At 53.4% G+C, this 25,483-nt stretch overlaps 2 protein-coding genes and 1 long non-coding RNA gene across 4 annotated transcripts in view; 1 reads left to right on the forward strand and 2 right to left on the reverse strand.

Moving 5' to 3' along the window:
• Positions 1 to 88: 88 nt before the first annotated feature.
• On the reverse strand, positions 89 to 7,625 carry GJA9 (gap junction protein alpha 9). 2 transcript variants are annotated; one of them, XM_027783044.2, is made up of 2 exons: positions 6,507 to 7,625; positions 89 to 2,382 (listed from the first exon to the last, which is right to left on the reverse strand). In XM_027783044.2, exon 2 carries the CDS (start codon positions 2,359 to 2,361, stop codon positions 805 to 807), a length of 1,557 nt encoding a protein of 518 aa, XP_027638845.1. In that variant the 5' UTR covers positions 2,362 to 2,382; positions 6,507 to 7,625; the 3' UTR covers positions 89 to 804. The 2 variants fall into 2 exon arrangements, with proteins under 2 accessions (XP_027638845.1, XP_005234916.1); XM_005234859.4 differs by lacking the exon at positions 6,507 to 7,625 and adding an exon at positions 3,676 to 4,542.
• Positions 7,626 to 9,154: 1,529 nt separating this feature from the next.
• LOC114011431 (uncharacterized) lies at positions 9,155 to 18,558 on the reverse strand. Its single transcript, XR_008746719.1, has 3 exons — positions 18,142 to 18,558; positions 10,220 to 10,297; positions 9,155 to 10,125 (listed from the first exon to the last, which is right to left on the reverse strand). It is a non-coding gene; the product is annotated as an uncharacterized LOC114011431 (long non-coding RNA).
• Positions 18,559 to 18,595: 37 nt separating this feature from the next.
• RLF (RLF zinc finger) overlaps positions 18,596 to 25,483 on the forward strand; it is a 41,869-nt gene continuing 34,981 nt past the window's right edge. The window contains exons 1-2 of the mRNA XM_055801079.1: positions 18,596 to 18,823; positions 24,146 to 24,300. Of these exons, the coding sequence (XP_055657054.1) occupies positions 18,611 to 18,823; positions 24,146 to 24,300 (368 nt within the window). The 5' untranslated portion in view covers positions 18,596 to 18,610. The remainder of the gene's footprint in view (positions 18,824 to 24,145; positions 24,301 to 25,483) is intronic.

Below are 25,483 nucleotides of genomic sequence, written 5' to 3' on the forward strand. Positions count from 1 at the left end.
TTTCTGACTGAAAAAAATACAATTGCTATCTTATTAGTGTTATGCAAAATCTCAAAATTAAGGCTCACAACTCATTTGTAATTCATGATGCTTTAAAAATGTAATAATGTATTTAACAGTAACAGTACACAATAAGAGATTCACTTTGATTTTTTTCTGCTGAGAAAGTCAGTGGAGATACACTGAAAAAAAAAGTGTACCATGGGGGTCAAAGAATTAGCGATACAAGTATCAAATGCTTTGTTCTTTTTTCATTTAACACAGTTCGAACAGCAGAATACGTTTGACACCCTGCTTTCAGGCAGCTGTCAAATATCTGTTGGAATTCTCAGAGGGGTTAAGCAGAAACATATTTACCGATAATTAATTTCTCCTGAGAGTGCCAGTGGCCGCTTTAGCCTAATTTAATTTACTGGTCTTCACAAAATATATTGTTAGACTGTAAATTTTGTCTTCTACTTCTCTGCAGTTTAAATAGTCAGCTGTGATTTTATGCCTCACTTTTCCTAGCATATTGTGGATTTATACAATGTGTTTGCCTTTGTAGCTGGAAAGGTGGCATACAAGTTTATACGCTGAGGTCCTGGCCACCCTTTCATTACAAAGGAAGCAAAGAGACTGTTTAAAATGACTTAGCTAATATTCAAAGGGCTACATATCTTTTCTATCTCTGTGAAACAGCTGGTTAAAGTTGATGATTTAGCTACTCTCGTACATGTCTTGCTTATGTCGCAATATTCAGTAATTATCCCAGAAGTGACTAGTGCAATTGGCAGGTTCCACCATATATTCGCTATATTCCCACTATATTTGAAGGTCGGTGGGGGCACGCCTGATGCTGGCATTACTTGACAGCGACAGGCGCCTGCACAGGGGGAAAGGCTTAGGACTGTCGCAGTTCCTACTTTGTTTAGATTCTGAGCTCACCTCCCCTGTAGAGTCAGGAGTCTCTGGTCGGCTAGAATTTTTTATGTCAGCATTGTAGGGTGGTTGGGCTTTGGTTGTACTGAAACTGCTTTGTCTTCTGTTTCTGTTCTTTGGAAGACAATTTGTTGAAGCTCCCGCATTCTCAGCCATTGCCGAGCAGTTCCAAGACGAGCTGATTCCGTGTTGTCTTCGGAAACCAGTAACAGGAAAAGTTGTGTCGTGTTGCAGTGAAGTTTGAGACGGCATTTCAGCAGAGCTTCTCAAGCACGTGCTTGAAGCTGTATCTGCATTCTGAGTAATAACAAGGAAATGTTTCTTTTCAGCTTCTTTTTGCATATCCTGCGCTTCAGTCCCAAGCAAGTCTTCGTTATTATTTATGCTAGTATTTTGAGTCTGATTGTCTAAAGCATTTGTAGCTGTCCTCTTCTTTGGCGATTTATTTTCCTGATTGCAATGGGTGTAATTGCTGCTTCTTTCTGCACGGTTATTTTGCACGTACTGAAACATGGGAGGAGAATTTAGAACTGGGTAGACAGCAGCATCAGTTTGCTTTTCCATTAAAAAGGCATAACCGCCGAGTGTAGAAGGAAGAGTCTTTTGCGGGGGTGTGGATATTCCTAAAGAGGAGCGTGGTATCACCGAGTATTTCTTAGACTTGTTTATGTAGAAATTGTCAGGGTCATCCTTGTTTTTATTCTGCCCACAGAGTCCCATTTTAATTTTTCGGAATCCTAGGTGGATAATTTCTAGGATATTTAAAAGTAATGATACAGTTGCTATGGATTGCATGAATAATATGAACACTGTCTTCTCTGTTGGCCTAGACACAAAGCAGTCAACTGTGTTTGGACATGGATCTCTCTGACATTTGTAAAGGGGATCTAGATGAAAGCCATAAAGAAGATACTGCCCAATCATGAAGCCAACTTCCACAGCAGATCTTGTGAAAATATGTATCACGTAAGTGCAGAGCAAAGAGCCTCTCAGGGGTGCTTTGTTTAGCTTTCTTTGATCCAGTTGCCGGAGTTCTCTCTCCAGCCTTTTCCGACATTCAGTCGGAATTTCTAATTCGGTGCTTTCCAGTTCGACTCTTAGCTGAGCTTTCTTTTTTTGCCTCTCTTTTTCCAAGGCTCTTAGTCTGTATAAGGCATGACCCATATACACCAAGGAAGGGGAAGACACAAATATGACTTGCAAGACCCAGTATCTTATGAGAGAGATGGGAAAGGCCTCATCATAGCACACATTTCTACAACCAGGTTGCTCAGTGTTGCATATAAATTCTGATTGTTCATCGTTCCAAACATCCTCAGTTGCCACTCCGAGGACAAGCATTCGAAATATGAAGAGGATCGTTAGCCAAATCTTTCCAATAATAGTGGAATGAATGTGGACCTCCTCTAAAATGCCTCCAAGGAAATTCCAGTCTCCCATGGTTATTCTGCCATCTTAACCCTAAAATGTATGAGAGAGAAAAGTATCAGACAAACACCATAAAAGCTGCAGTCCTTTAACGCATTACGAAGAACATGACTCTGGGAAAAACCACGGTATGTCACATTGTAACCGTGGCAACATGACTCGTCGATAATCTAGGTATTATTCTCTCTCATCTGCAAGATGAAGTGCATCATCCACCTGTGTCTTAATTTATCAGTGAAAGACACCCTGGTAATGATCTGAGGTAATAAGCACCCTCAGTTCGCATCAAATCAGTGGAAACTAAGGTGCCTGGCTGGTAGCGGGGTTTTAGGAACATTATTTGGTCCATTTGAACCATCACCCATAGCAGCGTGAGAGCGGTACATTTATATTTAGGACACCTGTGAAGGTAGAGGAATATTTCCTGGTCTTCCTGTTCAGATGTTCCAAGCCCCATGTCGCAGCTGAAGTTAAGGTAACGTCCAACTACTGTTTCACAGCAAAAAATGTTTATACAAAGGAACTCGAGAGAGAATAAAACATGTCACTAAAATTGTATTGTTAAATTAAAAATATGTTTAAAAGCACATAATTTGGTGCAGACAGTTGCTTTTTGTTTACAGATGTCAATGATAAACAAATAAATAGAATGACCATAATCGGTCCAGCTTCCTCTGATCAATGATACCTGCACTTGAAATACAGAATAGAGTGCCTAGGTGTGAAGCATTGCTATCTTTGCCCCAGTTCACTGAAAAATAAATTTACACAAAAGTTCTCTACCAGCATTTTCTTAAATTATTATCATCTGAGTACAGATGAACTGGTAATATATGTGTTCACACATCTTGCCTTTTTTTCCTGTGTTTCTTTCCCCAACTGCATTGTGGACGAGATTTTAAATTCCTTTTCAATGTCCATCTTATTGTATACACTAACAAAAAAATATTTTTTTAAATGTGTGAGGATAACTGGTACATCCGTAGATTTACCTTTGGTTGTACATACAGTACAATTCAATAGAATTCAGTTATACTAAAACCAGAATAATCTGACCTTTTTTTTTTTTTTTTAGGATAAAGGTGGTTTAACAGTGTTTTCTGTTCAGAGGGGATTCATTTTCACCCCGTAAAATGGGAGTGTTAAGAAATCAAATTGAAGTTGCAGTCTTACAGCCACAATACCAACGACAATAGAGGAAACTTTATGTTAAGGCAGCCTACTAAGAGAAATACTCTTGCAAATCAGGATACAAATAGGCAAGTATAGACATTTTTTAAAGATAAACAAATTAAAAATAAATGGTAAGTTAAAAATAAAACATACCTTTCTTTATGAAAATGTGTGACATTAAGGATCTGCAGTGTCTGACAAAAAGTTACAACCCCTGCCATCTTCCGTCCGTGTGAGTAAATTTCACATTATCAGCAGTTTATTTTGCTACAGGAGCAAGTGATGGAGTGCAAGTTCGCACATTGAATTTATATTTGCTAGGGATGGAGGGAGGAGAAAATCAATCTGTTGTGCAGTCTGCTACCACTGCAAGCAAAATTTAACTCTGACCAATAAAGGAATCCCCTTAAAAAAAAGCTAGAAATGAAAAATCTGCAGCTCTAACTTCCTTCAGATTATCTTCCCTTTTGCCTCTCCAGCACCTTCCAAGTTTCAAGAATAATCTCAGCCTCTGACAAACAGAATAGAAGAAAAATTTTGGACCGAGTTGTAGTTTACATATCTCAGTAGCAGCAAAGACTTGGTTTGCCTGTGCAAAAGCAAAGGAGGTAAATCCTTCCAAATACTGTCATTGCAGATTTCTGCAGTCTGTTCTCCTGGAATGGCTTAGCATCACACTCCCGATGTAAAAACCCAGTGCTAGTACTTTTGGCCCCTCCAAACTCACTCCCTCTTCAAAAAGAGCATCTGTCCCTATGTTCTATGATTCTATACCTGTCGTTTATTCTCCTCATGCCATCTTACTTGCATTGATTTCTCTAAAACACCCCTGGACGTGGCAACTGTGTTACACCATTCTCCCCGTGCATGTAATTCAGTATTTCTTTTTAGGAGCAAGTCATTACTCCAGTCTAAGTGTCAGACAGACTGAAGTTGGCAGTCATTGTTCTTAACAGCTATACTTATGTATCAAAAAAAGTCCACCCGGCACTTGGGGACAGATTGCAGCTTGTAAATTAAGCTGATGCATGAAACTTACTTACTTATTTACTTAAATTACATGAAAAATGCTTAAGATCTGCTCAAATGGCTTTGTAGCTGATCAGATTGCTACAGTACATTTTGTAGACTGATGGTAGGCAGGGGAACACCCTTTCAAACACTCTAAACTCTAGGAAATGCCTGCAAAAAATTCCGGGGAGAGGGGATGGAAAGAGACCTCATTTTACAAAAGGAAAGACGGGGGCAGAAATACACTTGTTTTGTATACAGAGATCGTCAGGGGTCAGCATTAGCAGTGCAATGGCCAAGGGTAATGCCTGGTATTAATGTGGAACTCCGCTGCCAGGATCAATGTGAGTTAAGAAGTGTATCTAGTACTATAATCCTCTTTCAGATGATTCTCCTCGGCTCCCTGCAAATGCTTATCGCTGATCCAAGTGTCCTGTATAGGATAAATAATCTTTCTCTGCTGAGAACTCTAAAAAGCTAATCATTATCTTTTAATTTTGGTGCTGAGGATCAGTCAATAGGTCACGTCCGATTTCATAGTTAGATGACAGTATTCGATCGTTTTGGAAAGCTCTCAGTCTACAGCCAACTATTTCTATTAGATATTAAAGCAGCTTTCAAAACATATATCACTTCCGTAGAGTACTTAAAAGTAATTTTCTAAACATTTTTCTGCTATTGGTGAAAAAAATTCTCTAAATCCACCGAAGTGGTCCACAGACCCCCCAACACAACCTCCTGCAAAGATACTGAAGCTTTGTTTGAAAAGCCTACGTATTTGGTGGGACTGAGCTACGATGGTTGGGGATCTGCCTTTTCTGTAAAAGGTAAAGGTTAAGACAGATATTTAATGATCTGCACATAATATTCCAGGATGCATTTATATAATTTAAAATGGTATTTAAGTCAAATGACAACTTGATGAGTCAGGATGGAAAATGAATTTGAGCACCAGTGGCAATTTTATAGTGCTAATGCTGCCTTTTACCTTGGTGCAGACATTTTGTGGATGCGACTATTGACCTAAACTGTTGGACCAACATTCAGTGTTTAGTAACAAAACACTTAGTGATGTAATGAGAGAATACTTTTTCTTCCAGATCTCAAAGCTACCTCACCGGCTTCTCATTGGTGGTGGGTTTGCTGCAAAACATCCCCCAGACTTTAAGGACTATATTATGTTTTCTTAGCTCAGGGTCAAACACCACAGAAATCATTCAATTGTGGAAATATTCTGCAAAGATCAAGACCTTTTCATTCCTACTCATCAATAACATGCACTCTATGTGTACAATTGATTTTTGTTTTCTACTGTATTTGTCTGACCCACAACGGCCAGCTAGAGGCACAAACATCAGCGATGCGTCCTACAGGCTGAGTAATGTGGACTCACACCCACAGTTCTCTTGTGCAGTTCGGATCACAAATGATAAACTGCAATAGTGAGCAATTTGGACTACTCAGTACTGAATTTAGGGCTGCAAAATCCAACGGTGCCGTGTTTGAAGGCAGACCAGAGAAAATAGAGATAGAGGTGCACAGTCTTCACATTCATCCATTTTCTGTGCTGGCTTATAGATTAACTTTTGATTGCTAAAGATGTACATGCAAATCAGTTGGTGCAGATTTGTGTCCCGTGTACCTGCCCAAAGTAGAGGCAGGTACATCGGAGGCCTGAAGCCTGGTGGTGGCACCTCCTTATCCAGAAGGGCAGCGAGTGGATGTTTCCAATGAGCATTTTGGCTCTAGCAGTGCAAAAAGCCAAAAACCGTGAGAACACTTAGTTAACCTGTTGTTGGCTCAGAATGTGGGGAGCCCAACTTTTGTGATGTCTTTCACATGGCTACCAAGGCAGGGTAAGAATTTGCAAGAGAATGCCTTCGTGGCACCTTCTCTGCTGGAGCTGTGCATGGGTGGTTCCATGGAGCATTTGAGTCTGAACAAGTGTAAAAGTGAAAAATTAATTTTCTCACCACGGAAAAAAGGTAGCAGAACTTTTGCTATGTCCCTCACATGGCTACCAGGGCAGGGTGAGAACCACCAAGAGAAGTCCTTCCTGGCACCGCCTCTGGTTGAGCTGTGCCTGGGTGGCTCCATGGAGCACTGGAGTCTGTACGAGTACAAAAGTGTTGGGTCAGTTTTCTCACCCCAGAAAGCAGGGAGCAGAACTCTTGCAATGTCCTTCACGTGGCTGCCAGGGCAGGGTGAGAAGCACAAGACAATTCCAACCTGGCACCTTCTCCAGGGTGTTGCAGATTATCTTAAATTTTTACGGAATCTTTCTATATTTTGTGTTCGTGAAACAGTTTGCTATAGGACCATCTTGAATTTAAGGAGTTAACCTCCCTGTTAGAATTATGTTAGCGCTTGTTAACCAACCACGGATGAGTTGCTGTGGTGCTTGTTATCGGAGCCTGTGCTACCCGAAGCCCCTGTGCCACAGCCCATACTGACCCTACTCCCTAGACCACCACCAGCTCACCTGGGCTCTGGGTGCAGGGTGTCACCGGACAGCTTGGCCAGGCCGATATCCAGCCGTCCAGCCTGGCAACAAGACTCACTTTTAAGGTGTCCTGAAGTGAACCACCTTCACCATAACGCTAAAACCCAGACCCACAGGTCGAGACGACCCTTGCCCAGGTGAAGACCCTTCCCCTGTGCAAGTGTAGTAATGGAAGAGGATGGCACAGCAGATACTATAATGATATGCAAATTACTAACCGGGTCTGGAATCAAACTACACCTCGAGGAGAGTTACAAAGCAGGTGTGCTCATTGCGGCGCCGGGTGCAAGGGGGGTCGCTCCTCCGGACTTGCACAGCGCTCCAACCAGCAGCCGGGTGTTTATGGTACAAGTCACACACACACACACACATCAGGTTTCCGAGCATCCAGGATCTCCTCCCCCCGCCGCCCCTTCCAGATTTCCTTTTCACCTTCGTGGGCAGGTACCTGAAGTTCCCGTTTTTCTCGGCGTACGTTACCCATCTTCATTTAGTTTCTGTTACCTACTGGAGTTCTTTAGACATCAGCCGTTCTCTTACTGCGGTTCCAGTGTGTAACACCCGCTGGCTGACCGAGCCCCCCCTTACTGCCCCCTCTACACATGCCCAGCCGTGCCCGCGGGGCTGGGTTTAATCTATACGGGGCCGTGCGAGTCGGAGGTCGCTGATCTCCTGCTACCACAATTACTTTACCCTGGTTTGGTTTCTTGTAGCGGTTGGCGCGTCCTGGTCCGAAGGCTCCTTATTCACGTTCTCGTTGAGCTCATCCACATCGGTTTAACCGCCCCTTCCCCAAGTGCCCAGTGCTGAGCTCCCCCCTTCGCTCCCTCCCGGTGCTGATGTCTCCGTTACCTGCGCAGCTCCCGCCCGCAGCGGAGCTGGGGGGTTTCACTGTACCACCGCCTCCCTCCCCTCAGCCCCCGGCTCGCAGGCGGCTGGAGCCCCCCGTGCCGCCCCCCCACCTCCGCCCCACGGCTCGCTCGCCTCTCCCGCGCTCCCGGCACTGCCCCGCCGCCACGATGCAGTTCCGAGCGCATGGGTGGCGCCCGGGCTACAGCACCAACATTCGGCCGCCAGGTGGCAGCAGCGCCCCACCGAACCTGCGCCGCGCAGCGGCCGCAGCCCCCCCGGTTTGCGCCGCCCGCACGCGGGAGCTGCGGGTGCGGGACTCGCAGCGCTCTGCCCTTCTCCCGTCGCAGCCCAGGCGATACTGCCCGTTGCCTCCGTACCAAGAAGCACGCACGTGGCTCAAGCGTTTCCATCACGTCTGACGGCTTGAAAAATCGGGTAGCTCTTTATCGTAGCACCAGCAAAACTCACCAGCTGCAACGAGGCTTTTACCACCCCACCCCAGGTTAACTCCAACAGCAGTTCCCACACCTTGCCCCGGCACGGCCACCAATCCCCCACGAGGTTTCAACAGTTCATTTACTGCCCGTGCTGTTTCCTCATCCTCTTCGTGCCGGTCCACCCTGCTTCTTGCCTCTGCTGCAGCCTCTTCGCCTCCCCCACATCCAGAGCACTCTCTCTTCTGCTTCTTCCAGGTCTCTTCCTCCCATGCACCTCTTCCATCTCCCCCCTCAGCTATTTAACTACTCAGCAGAACCAGCCACAGCTGCACCTCATCCACATCAGCCAAGCCCCCCGCCCCTGAAGCCAGCCCACCGCTGTATGTTATCAATGTTAATTAACCTGCCTTCATTCCTCTACAATTCTTTCTGTCTGTGCCCCACCCATTATCGAGGCAGAAGCAGCAGCACAAGGAACCTGTTGGTGCAAGGTTTTTTCCTACAGATAAGCCCCAGTGATTGCAGCTGTTAAAAGGAGAAATTCACACAGCCCTGGGTGCCGCTGGGCTTGCTTTAGTCATGACTCAGAGCTGGGCCACCACCCCAGTGAGTGGCAGAGAACCAAGGGATACAGCACAGCTTATATACGCTTATCAAATCATTAGTCAACGTCTGAAGTTTTTAGAAGTTTCCTTTGGTCTTGTCAGTTCTGTGAATGCATCATCTGACCCTGTCCCAACTGATTCATCTATTCGGTTCCAGTCTCCTCCTCCCATCATGATCTCCTTTCTGTCAGCTTTAACTCACACAATCCTTTAAGCACACTTAGTCTTTGAACAAGCAATTTTATTCACATATACTATTTTTTTTAAAAACAGCTGTGTTTCTCAGAGCACCTGTGCATACAATTTATCATCTATTGTTTCTCTGTTCTCCCACTGATTAACCTGATGAAGTTTAAACCAGCCTTGGATTAGGGCTATGCAAGGGCTGAGGCCTGGTTCTGCCATTTAGCAGCTTCAGCACTTTAAAGTTCTTAATTCAAAATGCATTTTCTTTAACACACTACCTTGTGCCAGTGAAACACGTATGACTAGCTAGGACAAAGACCGCTTTTAGCAGAGCAGGAGTCGGGAGTGGGGGTGGTTGGGGCTCTTGGGTAGACTCACAGGTGGGTCTTGCCTTTGGATGAGCAAGGCTGAGTGGTGGTCCCGTGTTTTGGCTCACAGGACTGTCCCTTTGCCCCGTTACCTCTTCAATGCACGCTCACCCCAGACCCGTTAAAGCTTCTGCGGCAGACTTGTAGAAATGTGAAGCCACATTTTATTTTTATGTAATAAATACTTTTATGTAAAAAGTTTTTTCCATACATCCATGGCCCCATATAATGTCTTGTGCAAGGAGAGGACTCTCCCACATTTTGGAAAGGGGCAAGGCTCCACTCTGAAGAGGGAACAATAGCCCCTGCCCCCCCCCCCCCCAGCAGTCGATTTCTCGTACAGACTGTTGTTCACCCTATCATGCAAGCCAGAGGGGTATCTAGGAGACACTTGCTCTCAACAGGAAAAATGCAGAACCATTTAACTTGGAGAATAATGGGGATGGGCAAAAGCTCACAAGCACATTGGTGGCACCGGAGCTCCACGCTCTTCTTGTACATATCTCCTCTCCTTCCCAGGCCACCCCTTCAGCATTAAATCTGCAGGCAGGTAGTTTTGCTATTCCTAATCCATCGTAGGTTTCAGCCACCTCTCCAAGCGTTAAGCACACGAGACACTCCGTTTGCTTCATACTGCAAAACTATGAGGTGAACGTATGGGCAAGCCTCCCAGATGCTTCCACCTCAATTTACCCCAAGTCTTCCCCACCTCACCCCTCCCCCTTTCCCATTCACCTTGCAGAGGCTGAGGTGGAAAAGAGCAGGTAACTCTGGCCAGGCGGACGGGGGTTGTTGCCCTCCCGCTGCTTACGTCTGATTAGGCAGAGTATGGGCAGGGGAGCGGGATCAGACACGGGCAGGGGAGCGGGATCAGGGCACGGGCAGGGGAGCGGGATCAGACACGGGCAGGGGAGCGGGATCAGGGCACGGGCAGGGGAGCGGGATCACGGCACGGGCAGGGGAGCGGGATCAGGGCACGGGCAGGGGAGCGGGATCAGGGCACGGGCAGGGGAGCGGGATCAGGGCACGGGCAGGGGAGCGGGATCAGGGCACGGGCAGGGGAGCGGGATCACGGCACGGGCAGGGGAGCGGGATCAGGGCACGGGCAGGGGAGCGGGATCAGACACGGGCAGGGGAGCGGGATCAGACACGGGCAGGGGAGCGGGATCACGGCACGGGCAGGGGAGCGGGATCAGGGCACGGGCAGGGGAGCGGGATCACGGCACGGACAGCGGAGCGGGATCAGACACAGGCAGGGGAGCGGGATCAGATACGGGCAGCGGAGCGGGATCAGGGCACGGGCAGCGGAGCGGGATCAGGGTACGGGCAGGGGAGCGGGATCACGGCACGGGCAGCGGAGCGGGATCAGACACGGGCAGGGGAGCGGGATCAGGGCACGGGCAGGGGAGCGGGATCAGGGCACGGGCAGGGGAGCGGGATCAGGGCACGGGCAGGGGAGCGGGATCAGACACGGGCAGGGGAGCGGGATCAGGGCACGGGCAGGGGAGCGGGATCAGGGCACGGGCAGGGGAGCGGGATCAGACACGGGCAGGGGAGCGGGATCAGACACGGGCAGGGGAGCGGGATCAGGGCACGGGCAGGGGAGCGGGATCAGGGCACGGGCAGGGGAGCGGGATCAGGGCACGGGCAGGGGAGCGGGATCAGATACGGGCAGGGGAGCGGGATCAGGGCACGGGCAGGGGAGCGGGATCAGATACGGGCAGGGGAGCGGGATCAGGGCACGGGCAGGGGAGCGGGATCAGGGCACGGGCAGCGGAGCGGGATCAGGGCACGGGCAGGGGAGCGGGATCAGACACGGGCAGGGGAGCGGGATCAGACACGGGCAGGGGAGCGGGATCACGGCACGGGCAGGGGAGCGGGATCAGACACGGGCAGGGGAGCGGGATCAGACACGGGCAGGGGAGCGGGATCAGGGCACGGGCAGGGGAGCGGGATCAGACACGGGCAGGGGAGCGGGATCAGATACGGGCAGCGGAGCGGGATCAGGGCACGGGCAGCGGAGCGGGATCAGATACGGGCAGCGGAGCGGGATCAGACACGGGCAGCGGAGCGGGATCAGGGCACGGGCAGGGGAGCGGGATCACGGCACGGGCAGCGGAGCGGGATCAGACACGGGCAGCGGAGCGGGATCAGGGCACGGGCAGGGGAGCGGGATCAGGGCACGGGCAGGGGAGCGGGATCAGGGCACGGGCAGGGGAGCGGGATCAGGGCACGGGCAGGGGAGCGGGATCAGATACGGGCAGGGGAGCGGGATCAGGGCACGGGCAGGGGAGCGGGATCAGATACGGGCAGGGGAGCGGGATCAGACACGGGCAGGGGAGCGGGATCACGGCACGGGCAGGGGAGCGGGATCAGACACGGGCAGGGGAGCGGGATCAGACACGGGCAGGGGAGCGGGATCAGGGCACGGGCAGGGGAGCGGGATCAGACACGGGCAGGGGAGCGGGATCAGATACGGGCAGCGGAGCGGGATCAGGGCACGGGCAGCGGAGCGGGATCAGATACGGGCAGCGGAGCGGGATCAGACACGGGCAGCGGAGCGGGATCAGGGCACGGGCAGGGGAGCGGGATCACGGCACGGGCAGCGGAGCGGGATCAGACACGGGCAGCGGAGCGGGATCAGGGCACGGGCAGGGGAGCGGGATCAGGGCACGGGCAGGGGAGCGGGATCAGATACGGGCAGGGGAGCGGGATCAGGGCACGGGCAGGGGAGCGGGATCAGATACGGGCAGGGGAGCGGGATCAGGGCACGGGCAGGGGAGCGGGATCAGGGCACGGGCAGCGGAGCGGGATCAGGGCACGGGCAGGGGAGCGGGATCAGACACGGGCAGGGGAGCGGGATCAGACACGGGCAGGGGAGCGGGATCACGGCACGGGCAGGGGAGCGGGATCAGGGCACGGGCAGGGGAGCGGGATCAGACACAGGCAGGGGAGCGGGATCAGACACGGGCAGGGGAGCGGGATCAGACACGGGCAGGGGAGCGGGATCAGGGCACGGGCAGGGGAGCGGGATCAGGGCACGGGCAGGGGAGCGGGATCAGACACGGGCAGGGGAGCGGGATCAGATACGGGCAGCGGAGCGGGATCAGGGCACGGGCAGCGGAGCGGGATCAGATACGGGCAGCGGAGCGGGATCAGACACGGGCAGCGGAGCGGGATCAGACACGGGCAGGGGAGCGGGATCACGGCACGGGCAGGGGAGCGGGATCAGGGCACGGGCAGGGGAGCGGGATCACGGCACGGACAGTGGAGCGGGATCAGACACAGGCAGGGGAGCGGGATCAGATACGGGCAGCGGAGCGGGATCAGGGCACGGGCAGCGGAGCGGGATCAGGGTACGGGCAGGGGAGCGGGATCACGGCACGGGCAGCGGAGCGGGATCAGACACGGGCAGGGGAGCGGGATCAGGGCACGGGCAGGGGAGCGGGATCAGGGCACGGGCAGGGGAGCGGGATCAGGGCACGGGCAGGGGAGCGGGATCAGACACGGGCAGGGGAGCGGGATCAGGGCACGGGCAGGGGAGCGGGATCAGGGCACGGGCAGGGGAGCGGGATCAGGGCACGGGCAGGGGAGCGGGATCAGGGCACGGGCAGGGGAGCGGGATCAGACACGGGCAGGGGAGCGGGATCAGGGCACGGGCAGGGGAGCGGGATCAGATACGGGCAGCGGAGCGGGATCAGGGCACGGGCAGCGGAGCGGGATCAGATACGGGCAGCGGAGCGGGATCAGACACGGGCAGCGGAGCGGGATCAGGGCACGGGCAGGGGAGCGGGATCACGGCACGGGCAGCGGAGCGGGATCAGACACGGGCAGCGGAGCGGGATCAGGGCACGGGCAGGGGAGCGGGATCAGGGCACGGGCAGGGGAGCGGGATCAGATACGGGCAGGGGAGCGGGATCAGGGCACGGGCAGGGGAGCGGGATCAGATACGGGCAGGGGAGCGGGATCAGGGCACGGGCAGGGGAGCGGGATCAGGGCACGGGCAGCGGAGCGGGATCAGGGCACGGGCAGGGGAGCGGGATCAGACACGGGCAGGGGAGCGGGATCAGACACGGGCAGGGGAGCGGGATCACGGCACGGGCAGGGGAGCGGGATCAGGGCACGGGCAGGGGAGCGGGATCAGACACAGGCAGGGGAGCGGGATCAGACACGGGCAGGGGAGCGGGATCAGACACGGGCAGGGGAGCGGGATCAGGGCACGGGCAGGGGAGCGGGATCAGGGCACGGGCAGGGGAGCGGGATCAGACACGGGCAGGGGAGCGGGATCAGATACGGGCAGCGGAGCGGGATCAGGGCACGGGCAGCGGAGCGGGATCAGATACGGGCAGCGGAGCGGGATCAGACACGGGCAGCGGAGCGGGATCAGGGCACGGGCAGGGGAGCGGGATCACGGCACGGGCAGCGGAGCGGGATCAGACACGGGCAGCGGAGCGGGATCAGGGCACGGGCAGGGGAGCGGGATCAGGGCACGGGCAGGGGAGCGGGATCAGGGCACGGGCAGGGGAGCGGGATCAGATACGGGCAGGGGAGCGGGATCAGGGCACGGGCAGGGGAGCGGGATCAGATACGGGCAGGGGAGCGGGATCAGGGCACGGGCAGGGGAGCGGGATCAGGGCACGGGCAGCGGAGCGGGATCAGGGCACGGGCAGGGGAGCGGGATCAGACACGGGCAGGGGAGCGGGATCACGGCACTGGCAGGGGAGCGGGATCAGACACGGGCAGGGGAGCGGGATCAGACACGGGCAGGGGAGCGGGATCAGGGCACGGGCAGGGGAGCGGGATCAGGGCACGGGCAGGGGAGCGGGATCACGGCACGGACAGCGGAGCGGGATCAGACACAGGCAGGGGAGCGGGATCAGATACGGGCAGCGGAGCGGGATCAGGGCACGGGCAGGGGAGCGGGATCAGGGCACGGGCAGGGGAGCGGGATCACGGCACGGGCAGCGGAGCGGGATCAGGGCACGGGCAGGGGAGCGGGATCAGACACGGGCAGGGGAGCGGGATCAGGGCACAGGCAGCGGAGCGGGATCAGGGCACGGGCAGGGGAGCGGGATCAGACACGGGCAGGGGAGCGGGATCAGGGCACGGGCAGGGGAGCGGGATCAGACACGGGCAGCGGAGCGGGATCAGATACGGGCAGCGGAGCGGAATCAGGGCACGGGCAGGGGAGCGGGATCAGATACGGGCAGCGGAGCGGGATCAGGGCACGGGCAGGGGAGCGGGATCAGGGCACGGGCAGGGGAGCGGGATCAGGGCACGGGCAGGGGAGCGGGATCAGACACGGGCAGGGGAGCGGGATCAGATACGGGCAGCGGAGCGGGATCAGGGCACGGGCAGCGGAGCGGGATCAGGGCACGGGCAGGGGAGCGGGATCACGGCACGGGCAGCGGAGCGGGATCAGGGCACGGGCAGGGGAGCGGGATCAGGGCACGGGCAGGGGAGCGGGATCACGGCACGGGCAGCGGAGCGGGATCAGGGCACGGGCAGGGGAGCGGGATCAGACACGGGCAGGGGAGCGGGATCAGGGCACAGGCAGCGGAGCGGGATCAGGGCACGGGCAGGGGAGCGGGATCAGACACGGGCAGGGGAGCGGGATCAGACACGGGCAGCGGAGCGGGATCAGATACGGGCAGGGGAGCGGGATCAGGGCACGGGCAGGGGAGCGGGATCAGATACGGGCAGCGGAGCGGGATCAGGGCACGGGCAGGGGAGCGGGATCACGGCACGGGCAGCGGAGCGGGATCAGACACGGGCAGGGGAGCGGGATCAGGCACGGGCAGGGGAGCGGGATCAGATACGGGCAGGGGAGCGGGATCAGGGCACGGGCAGGGGAGCGGGATCAGGGCACGGGCAGGGGAGCGGGATCAGGGCACGGGCAGCGGAGCGGGATCAGATACGGGCAGGGGAGCGGGATCAGGGCACGGGCAGGGGAGCGGGATCAGACACGGGCAGGGGAGCGGGATCAGACACGGGCAGGGGAGCGGGATCAGGGCACGGGCAGGGGAGCGGGATCAGGGCACGGGCAGGGGAGCGGGATCAGATACGGGCAGGGGAGCGGGATCAGGGCACGGGCAGGGGAGCGGGATCAGGGCACGGGCAGGGGAGCGGGATCAGACACGGGCAGGGGAGCGGGATCAGGGCACGGGCAGGGGAGCGGGATCAGGGCACGGGCAGGGGAGCGGGATCAGGGCACGGGCAGCGGAGCGGGATCAGGGCACGGGCAGGGGAGCGGGATCAGACACGGGCAGGGGAGCGGGATCAGACACGGGCAGGGGAGCGGGATCAGGGCACGGGCAGGGGAGCGGGATCAGACACGGGCAGCGGAGCGGGATCAGACACGGGCAGCGGAGCGGGATCAGGGCACGGGCAGGGGAGCGGGATCAGGGCAGGGGAGCGGGAGCGGGATCAGGGCACGGGCAGGGGAGCGGGATCAGACACGGGCAGGGGAGCGGGATCAGGGCACGGGCAGGGGAGCGGGATCAGGGCACGGGCAGGGGAGCGGGATCAGACACGGGCAGCGGAGCGGGATCAGACACGGGCAGGGGAGCGGGATCAGACACGGGCAGGGGAGCGGGATCAGACACGGGCAGGGGAGCGGGATCAGACACGGGCAGGGGAGCGGGATCAGACACGGGCAGGGGAGCGGGATCAGACACGGGCAGGGGAGCGGGATCAGACACGGGCAGGGGAGCGGGATCAGACACGGGCAGGGGAGCGGGATCAGGGCACGGGCAGGGGAGCGGGATCAGACACGGGCAGGGGAGCGGGATCAGACACGGGCAGGGGAGCGGGATCAGACACGGGCAGGGGAGCGGGATCAGACACGGGCAGGGGAGCGGGATCAGGGCAGGGGAGCGGGAGCGGGATCAGGGCACGGGCAGGGGAGCGGGATCAGGGCACAGGCAGCGGAGCGGGATCAGACACGGGCAGGGGAGCGGGATCAGGGCACGGGCAGGGGAGCGGGATCAGGGCACGGGCAGGGGAGCGGGATCAGACACGGGCAGGGGAGCGGGATCAGACACGGGCAGCGGAGCGGGATCAGGGCACGGGCAGGGGAGCGGGATCAGGGCAGGGGAGCGGGAGCGGGATCAGGGCACGGGCAGGGGAGCGGGATCAGACACGGGCAGGGGAGCGGGATCAGGGCACGGGCAGGGGAGCGGGATCAGGGCACGGGCAGGGGAGCGGGATCAGACACGGGCAGCGGAGCGGGATCAGACACGGGCAGGGGAGCGGGATCAGACACGGGCAGGGGAGCGGGATCAGACACGGGCAGGGGAGCGGGATCAGACACGGGCAGGGGAGCGGGATCAGACACGGGCAGGGGAGCGGGATCAGACACGGGCAGGGGAGCGGGATCAGACACGGGCAGCGGAGCGGGATCAGACACGGGCAGGGGAGCGGGATCAGACACGGGCAGGGGAGCGGGATCAGGGCACGGGCAGGGGAGCGGGATCAGACACGGGCAGGGGAGCGGGATCAGACACGGGCAGGGGAGCGGGATCAGACACGGGCAGGGGAGCGGGATCAGATACGGGCAGGGGAGCGGGATCAGGGCACGGGCAGGGGAGCGGGATCACGGCACTGGCAGGGGAGCGGGATCAGACACGGGCAGGGGAGCGGGATCAGACACGGGCAGGGGAGCGGGATCAGACACGGGCAGGGGAGCGGGATCACGGCACTGGCAGGGGAGCGGGATCAGACACGGGCAGGGGAGCGGGATCAGACACGGGCAGGGGAGCGGGATCAGGGCACGGGCAGGGGAGCGGGATCAGGGCACGGGCAGGGGAGCGGGATCACGGCACGGACAGCGGAGCGGGATCAGACACAGGCAGGGGAGCGGGATCAGATACGGGCAGCGGAGCGGGATCAGGGCACGGGCAGGGGAGCGGGATCAGGGCACGGGCAGGGGAGCGGGATCACGGCACGGGCAGCGGAGCGGGATCAGGGCACGGGCAGGGGAGCGGGATCAGACACGGGCAGGGGAGCGGGATCAGGGCACAGGCAGCGGAGCGGGATCAGGGCACGGGCAGGGGAGCGGGATCAGACACGGGCAGGGGAGCGGGATCAGGGCACGGGCAGGGGAGCGGGATCAGACACGGGCAGCGGAGCGGGATCAGATACGGGCAGCGGAGCGGAATCAGGGCACGGGCAGGGGAGCGGGATCAGATACGGGCAGCGGAGCGGGATCAGGGCACGGGCAGGGGAGCGGGATCAGGGCACGGGCAGGGGAGCGGGATCAGGGCACGGGCAGGGGAGCGGGATCAGACACGGGCAGGGGAGCGGGATCAGATACGGGCAGCGGAGCGGGATCAGGGCACGGGCAGCGGAGCGGGATCAGGGCACGGGCAGGGGAGCGGGATCAGGCACGGGCAGGGGAGCGGGATCAGACACGGGCAGGGGAGCGGGATCACGGCACTGGCAGGGGAGCGGGATCAGACACGGGCAGGGGAGCGGGATCAGACACGGGCAGGGGAGCGGGATCAGACACGGGCAGGGGAGCGGGACGCCCGCTCCGCCCCGCCGCGCGCAGACCGCAGCCCCGTGCCCGCCCCGCCCCCACCACGCGCGGGTGAGGCGGGCCCGCCGGGCGCGCAGCCCCAGCGCGGAGGCGGACGCTCCCCGGTGCCCGCCGGTACCTTTGGGGCGGCTCCCGCTCTGCGATGCGCCCTGTAAGAGGCGGGAGCCGCCGGTGCCAGCGCGGGGACCAGCTGCGGGACAAAACCGCGCAGCCCGCCCCGGACCACCTCCCCCGCCGCCGGGCGCCGCCGGGCGCCGGTGCCGCGCTTCCGCGGGCGGGAGGAGCGCGCGGGGCGGCGGCCCGCGGGACCCCGCGCCAGGCCGGGCGGAACGCCGGGCTCAACCCACAGGCGGAGCCGCCGCCGCTTCCCGCGCAGGGCGGCGCTGAGGCGGGCGGGGCGCGCGGCGGGGGGCGGGGCAGCCCCGCGCGCCCGCTCCCCCCGCAGAGACGCGCACGCGGGTGACGGGCTCCCGCCACGTGACGCCAGTCGCCGGGAAACGCCCGCTCGCCGCCCCCGACGGCGGGTCGCGTGGGCTGCGACACGCGCGCTGTGTCACGAGTGCGTCACGTGACGGCGTCCCAGGACGATGAGGTCAGTGGCTGCGAGTCACGTGATCCTTGCCTACGCGCAGTGGGGTCGGGCGCAGATGGCGGACGCTGAGGCCGAGGCGGCTCCGCGGCCCGAGATGCAGCGGCTGGTGGCGGCGCTCCGAGCCCGCCTCTGGCAGCTGCAGACGGAGCTGCGCGAGCAGGAGGTGTCGGAGGCCTCGTCCCGGGCCTACTGCCGGGGCTTCTGCCAGGTAGGCGCCGGGTGGCGGCGGGCCGCGGTGCGTGCCGTAGGCCGGGCGCCGGGCGGAGCGCTCGGGGCCGGGGCCGGGGCGGGCCTCTCCCGCCGTGGGGCGCGCCCGGCGCTGCGGGCGGCGCGGGGCCGTTCCGGGGGCGCTGCCGGCTCCTCCAGCGCTGCCGCGGCGGGGGACGGGCGGTGCGGCCTGGGCCGCTGCTGGGCGCGGACGTGCGCGGCCTGCGGGAGGGACACCCCCGCGGCCGGGCCAGCCGCTCGCCGCCGGGCTCTGCCAGCGCCTTGGGCTGCCGGTGGCCCGCGGGAGCAGCTCTGGGGCAGGCGGGCTGCGCCGCGTTCCGCGTTTTCTCAGTGCGGCCTTGGCTCGGTTCCTAGACCTCAGCCTTCCTGTCCTTTATTTGTCTCGGGATCAGAACTGTGTGTCCTGCCGTGACTGCGATGTGCCGGGGAATAAGCGACGCGTGCTGGTTTGCAGAGGCCCGCAGCTCACTTATCCCACGGAGTGAGCTGCTCTGGTCAGTGAGCTTTCCTGAATACTCGCTTAATGTAACTCAGGCTGAGGATCAGCGATTCCTGAATTGAACTGCTGACTTCCAGAAGAAGAGCTGAACTTGATTAAAGCCACAGTGATGGAGATATCTTATTTGTAAATAAACTCTTTGATGGGTTTATTAGTTGTGGCTTCCCCCACAGCACCATTTACTGTGAGCTCTAAGGCTGGATAATTGTTGCTAGGTTTCTCTGTTGGAGTCTTCCATGTTGACTCGGAAGAGATTGTGGTTTCTAAATTAAATGGGAAAAAAAAAAATCTGTTTCACAAGCTAGTTTAACCACACCTTAGGAGATACAGCCATGGTTTTTGGTAAATGGCAAAATCTGGTACTGAGACAAAAAAAGCTCCTACTGGTGCATGATAGATGCGAGGTGTTACCCTTCATAGTCTTCCATTTTACATTCATAGGTTGTGTACTTCGCTATACCATTCTGGGAGGATGTTTAGCTCGTCACTTACCAAAACAACAGAAGGAGTTAATCTGTTAGGTTTCCAAACTCTTGCTTCTCAAACTGCAGGATGCTGCTGCATACTGCTGTGTGCGTCCCAAGTTAAGCACACTTGTAAGGTCTGCAACCTTGCATTTACATGAAGCCTAGTGTATATGTATGTGATTTTCTCCGTTTTTCAGGTTTTGCTAGAATTGTTTCCAGTGGCATTCACTGCGTCAGAACATTGAAACAAATATTCAGCTAAGACTTAGTAGAGGTAGATGATCAGTATATATAGATATCGAGTCATCTAGATTAGTTTGGTACAGATAAAGCTTTAGCGGTTGCTTGGTCAATGGAGTTTGATGGAAGACAGTTAAAAAAACCAACAAAACAAACCAAAAAATCAAACCTCCAAACGCTGTCCCACAAAAACGTAGACCTTCTTAGGTCTCTGTGCTGTTATGGAATGGTAGTCTTGTTTTAGAACACTGTGATAGATAGTACAGATTAAAAAAAAATAAATTATCTTGGGTTACCGTCAGATTGGGACATGCTGATTGTCATGACTGTACACCAAGAGATTCAGAGGAAAGCATGAAGTTGCTATTCGGTCATGTGGCAACCTCAATGGAGTATGAATTTGTGATGTCACTGTGCAGTCAAAACACTGGTGAGGATGTAATTTTACATCTCTGTTTCCCCTTCTGACGGGATGTTTGTGAATGTTGCACAGAGTTTCAGTAGTAAAACTTAAAAATAACTTAAGGTCTGTCCCAAAGTGACATTTAAGGAGCTCAACTTACTTTGTATTAACAACTTGGAGGCTACCACTGGTATGTTGTCATAAACGTTATTAAGCTACAGCAGAAAATGCCTAGAATGAAGCTGAATTTAACTGGGCCTAAATACAATCTTGGGAAGTTGTTGTGATGAGGGTAGCTGAAATGTTTTAGGGCAGCAATGGGTTTGCCATCCTGTGTGTATGTCTATGGCATGGTCTTGAAAAGGTGCTCCGTTTTGCTGTGGAAGTTACTGAGGCTGTTGGAACACAACAAACAACCAAATCAGCAGTTTTCCTGTGCTTTGAGCTGTCTGGCTGCTGTGTTTTACCACATGTAAGCTTGTGCTGTCACATGCAGCTCTCCAGTAGCTCTTCCTGTGATGCTGGGTAACATGGTTTCCGTGAAGATCCCTATTTTTGAGCCAGGAAGTAAGATTGGTGTCCAGGGTAACACAGAGAAACCCATAAAGCCTAAATGGTGGGTCGACCTTGCAACTTTATATTGTACAACTGTGAATGCTTTGCATGTTCACCTTAGGAGAAGCATGTCTGTTTGAGAGCTCAGTATGTACCCGAAAGGCCAACTAGAATGAACAGTGTGTGTGTTTGATGTTGTGCTGTCATAAATACGAAGAACAGTTATCGGTGAAGCAGAGGTGGTAGGACATCAAAGCATTCCACCTGCCAAATACCCAGCACCTGTTGGCTTTCTGAAATAGTGGCACAGTTGAGGACTGTCAGTTGCCATCGGGTATCTTTAAGAAGAGGTGGAAGTTTTCTCTTAGAGGCTTCAAGTTGCCTGACCCATTATTACAGCTTTCACATGTTTAAATTGGTTCTGAGATAAACCCCCTGATGCTTCAGAAGAAATGCAGCTAAGCAGGTATCCCAGAATTGCAGAACATGAGCATCATGCAGTGTTGAGGACCTAGGCTGGTCTGTAGGTTACACAGTAGGTGGATGTGTGTAGCCTCTGCTCTTCTCACACACTTTCCAATTAGATATGTTATTGTAGTCAAAGGAAGGAGGGTCGGATGAAGTATAAGTGGATGTGTGTTAACCAGACTTAAAATGTTTGAATACTCTCTTCAGGTAATTAGATGGTAAGGTAACAATTGCTTAGAAAGTTGTTACTTGGCTATTGGTTAAGCATGTAGACTATATATTTTTAACAAGTTAAAAATTGTCTAATTTTAATCTTGTGTATAGACTGCCAGGAAAAGTCTGTAGTGAACTAATAAAACTTCTACTTACATTGCTTGTGAACTAGCAGAAGGGCTTTAAGAGACTCTCATACAGTTACTGCATTTTGCTTATTTGTCAGTGTGCTAATACTAATAGCATGATGTTCAGAGCTATGTATCTTTGAACTTCAAGCTATTAATAAGTCTCTTGCCTTGAATCTGCCTTATGTGCAGAAAGCATCATTGTTCATCTATTTGGGGAGAAGTTTCTGATAAATGACTCCTCAACGAATTGCTAATATTAGCTGTAAGACTTCTATCTCAACACTAGGATTGCACTTGGGCAAGGATGCAGAGTATTCTAGTAATTTTGTTTAATCTTAGGAAATATTTTACCATGTTTTATGGTTTACAGAGACCAGATAGTTAATGATCTAAGTGTCTGTCAAAATAATTGAGCACTAAATTTCGCTTTTTAAGTAGATTGGTTTTAAGGGACGTATTTTTAAGAAAAGTGCAGGGATTTGTATGTTTGACCTATTTCCATACTCACTATAACAGCAGCATTACTGCTGGGTTTACTAAGCAGATGACTTTATGGTAGCAATCAATTGATTATCTCTAGGCTTGACAGCCTTTAAATGTCACTTAATGTTTCTAATGCCATATATAATTTGAGTTACATTATCAAATTCTTCATTAATCTGTTAGAGAAGCACTTAGACTGGTTAGTTACTAGCCAGTTGTTGCTTCTGATAATGACATTTAAGGATGATTTCTGTAAACTTCCAATCTTCCCTTTCTCTACCCTCCTTATGTCTTCATAACTATTAATATTGTGTCTTTTTTTTGAGAGTTTGTAACTTTCATTCACCTAGGAGTTAATATTACTGAGTTCTAGGAGAATAATCTACAAAATGTTCTTGATTTTTATTGATTCTTGGATGGTTGGTTTTGGTTTGTTTGTTTGTTTGTTTGTTTTTTCCTTAAAGATCACAGGTGGTTGTGCCAGACTAGTAGATGTCTGTTTGTTGTTTTGTTGGTTTTCTTTTACCCTAGGAATTGTATTGTACAGTTAGAACACTGACATAACACCAGATAGTACACTAAATAGCATGTATCTGGCCACTTACTTCTTGGTGTGTTGGAAGTTAGGCTTCATCTTAGAAGTTAATGGCCGTTATAATGACTACACTTGATTTTTAGTAAGCTCTTTGTAGGGTCTGTTCAGTAGCGTCCTCCCAGTCATAATCTGATATGATCATGTGATTGTTTAAGCTGTTAAAATAAATTGGTTGTGTCAAGAGTCCCAGCTCGAAATAATTTGAAGCCTGATGTGACCTGATGATCCTCTTAGAACAAATTGGCTTGTATTGAGTTATAAGGTAGGGCACTGAAGGTTTTTTTTTTCATACAGCCTTGGCCTTAAGGGTTCCACAGAGTACAGCCTTTTTCATTGTTTTTTGTTTTTTTCACAGCTGCCCTTAATAAAGATTGGTACCTGGTTTGGTCTAGGAGGGTGCAGCATGAGAGAGGGATTGTAACTGGTGAGAACACAGGCATAACTGGTCTGGAGCTCGCGGGTGTGCATACAGAGAGGGGATGTTAGAGCTGTCAGTAGAGCTAAGTGCCCTGCTTGCTCTCAGTATTACTTTATGACCTGTAGGAAAAGAACATGGGAGCGTAGTGAGGTTTTAAAAAGGTTGAGAGATACTGCTGTTGTCCCTGTGCTGATTTTTGAAACTTGGATTTCTTTTAAAGCTGGCTAGGTTTTACACTGCTGCTTCAGTACTGTGCCTGGGTAATGTGGGATTGCTGTGGTCAAGGTAGCAAAGTCTAGGGTAATTTTGCATTTGAAAAATGAATCTATAACGATCTGATCTGGGTTTTTTATCCCCTCCTAATGGCTTCAAGTTTGCTGTACAGGTAGTGCACGTATCTTTAAAATATTACAGCTGGAATTATGCTCCTAATATTGAACTTCTTGCTTATTTTTCTGCATTCTCACTAGTAATAAAGATTCCAGTGTTGTGTATGTGGTTCTGTCTCCATGGCAGTTGTGCAAAAGAAGCAGAGTGTGGATCTCCCTGAGTTTGTAACTTAACAGTTCACATTTCTATTGATTCCATCTAGCTTGCTCCCCAGTAGAAATTCTGATGATTTTATCAAAACAATAAATGAAAATATTTTTGAATAAAAGGGACAACTGCTATTGAGGAGAAAAGCTACTACTTTTAAATTTCCTTCTGAGTAAAAACTTATCACTTCCAGAAACATTCTACTGTATATGCTTGATATTTTATATTGATATTTGGTTTTTTAGATAAAAGTGTGTTATGAGAACTTCTAATGGTAACTCATTTTCTTTCAGACGCTACTTCAGTATGCTGGCAGTCGGGGTGCATCGGAACATATTTTACCTTTTTTGGAAGTATATCGAATCTCCATCCAAAGCTTTGCTAATGCACGACCTTACTTGACTACAGAATGTGAAGATGTTCTTTTGGTACTTGGCAGGCTAGTGCTGTAAGTTTTAAGTTGGTACATTATAATTAAAAAAAAACCCAAACAAACACGAACCAAAATGTGCTTTATAAATGAAAGGGAAAGTTGTTGAAATAGTGTAATGCGTAATTTGACAACTGTATTTACAATTTATTGTCTAGTAAATGTCTCTAGTACTTTTTTAATTATACCACAAAAATGTACTTGAGCATTTTGTTAATTAATGTGAACAAGTTGTAAGGGTTTGTTCTTCTGTATTTGGATAATTGTGCAGTTATTAGGAAAGTTCTGTTCTTTCTTAAACATTCTGAAAATTATTTTCTGTAGAAAAAGCCTAGTGTGGTCCTTGTTAAACAGAAGCTTTAATATTAGACCTTCATCCATGGATTAATAAACCTGTATCACTTGCTGTGCAGTTGCTGCTTTCATGTGTCCTCTCACCTGTAATGCAGGGTACTTCTGAGCATGTCCTGTTCTGAAAAGGCTGAGTTATTTTGTATTTATGGTAATATATTGTGCATGTGGGCTGTTGCTACACAATAGCAAAACAAAGGGTAATTAAACCTGAAATCTTTGACAGGTGTTGGCAGATGTGACTTAAAATGCAGCAGTTCTTCAGATAAGAGGTAGAACTGTTACAGTCTCAGCTAATTTGGAATAACTCATAGTTCCTCAAAGTCCGCTTTAAGTGCAAACAGCTATTTGTAATTGAAGAGGTAACCTGAGGGCTTTCACATACATTGGAGTTTTATCAGTTACTACCCTTAGCCTGAGAAGGATAACTTGATGTGCTGGTCACTCCTTGCTGGTAAGGTTTTATTCGAGGGGGCAGGGTGAAGTTTCTAGAACCTTGAATATAAAGATCACCATAGAATAGAAGTAATTCTCTTGACAGGTTTTCAATGGGCTATTCTTAATTTGTTACCAGTTGCTTGCTTGCTTTGTGGTCTGAAGTCAGGTGTTCTTTTTGAGAAGGGTTTGCAGAGGACTCCTTGATTTACATTGCGAGTTCATACATTACAAAAAAACAAAGCATTTGATCAACAGTTCAGAAACGGGTATCTCCATATGATGCCTTGAATTTATTTTTTTTTTAGTTATGAGAAGCATGTGAATTAGGAGTAATTTTTTTAAGCCTTCTGTCAAGAAGGGAAAATGTGTAAAATCGGGAAAAGTTTGTCATCTTAATATAGAAACTGAAGAC

Source organism: Falco peregrinus, chromosome 3 (assembly GCF_023634155.1).
Source record: "Falco peregrinus isolate bFalPer1 chromosome 3, bFalPer1.pri, whole genome shotgun sequence".
NCBI classification, from domain to species: Eukaryota; Metazoa; Chordata; class Aves; order Falconiformes; family Falconidae; genus Falco; species Falco peregrinus.

What these genes read in the sequence shown, in the direction of transcription:
- GJA9 (XM_027783044.2), bottom strand. Translation starts at nt 2,361, where the DNA reads ATGGGAGACTGGAATTTCCTTGGAGGCATTTTAGAGGAGGTCCACATT.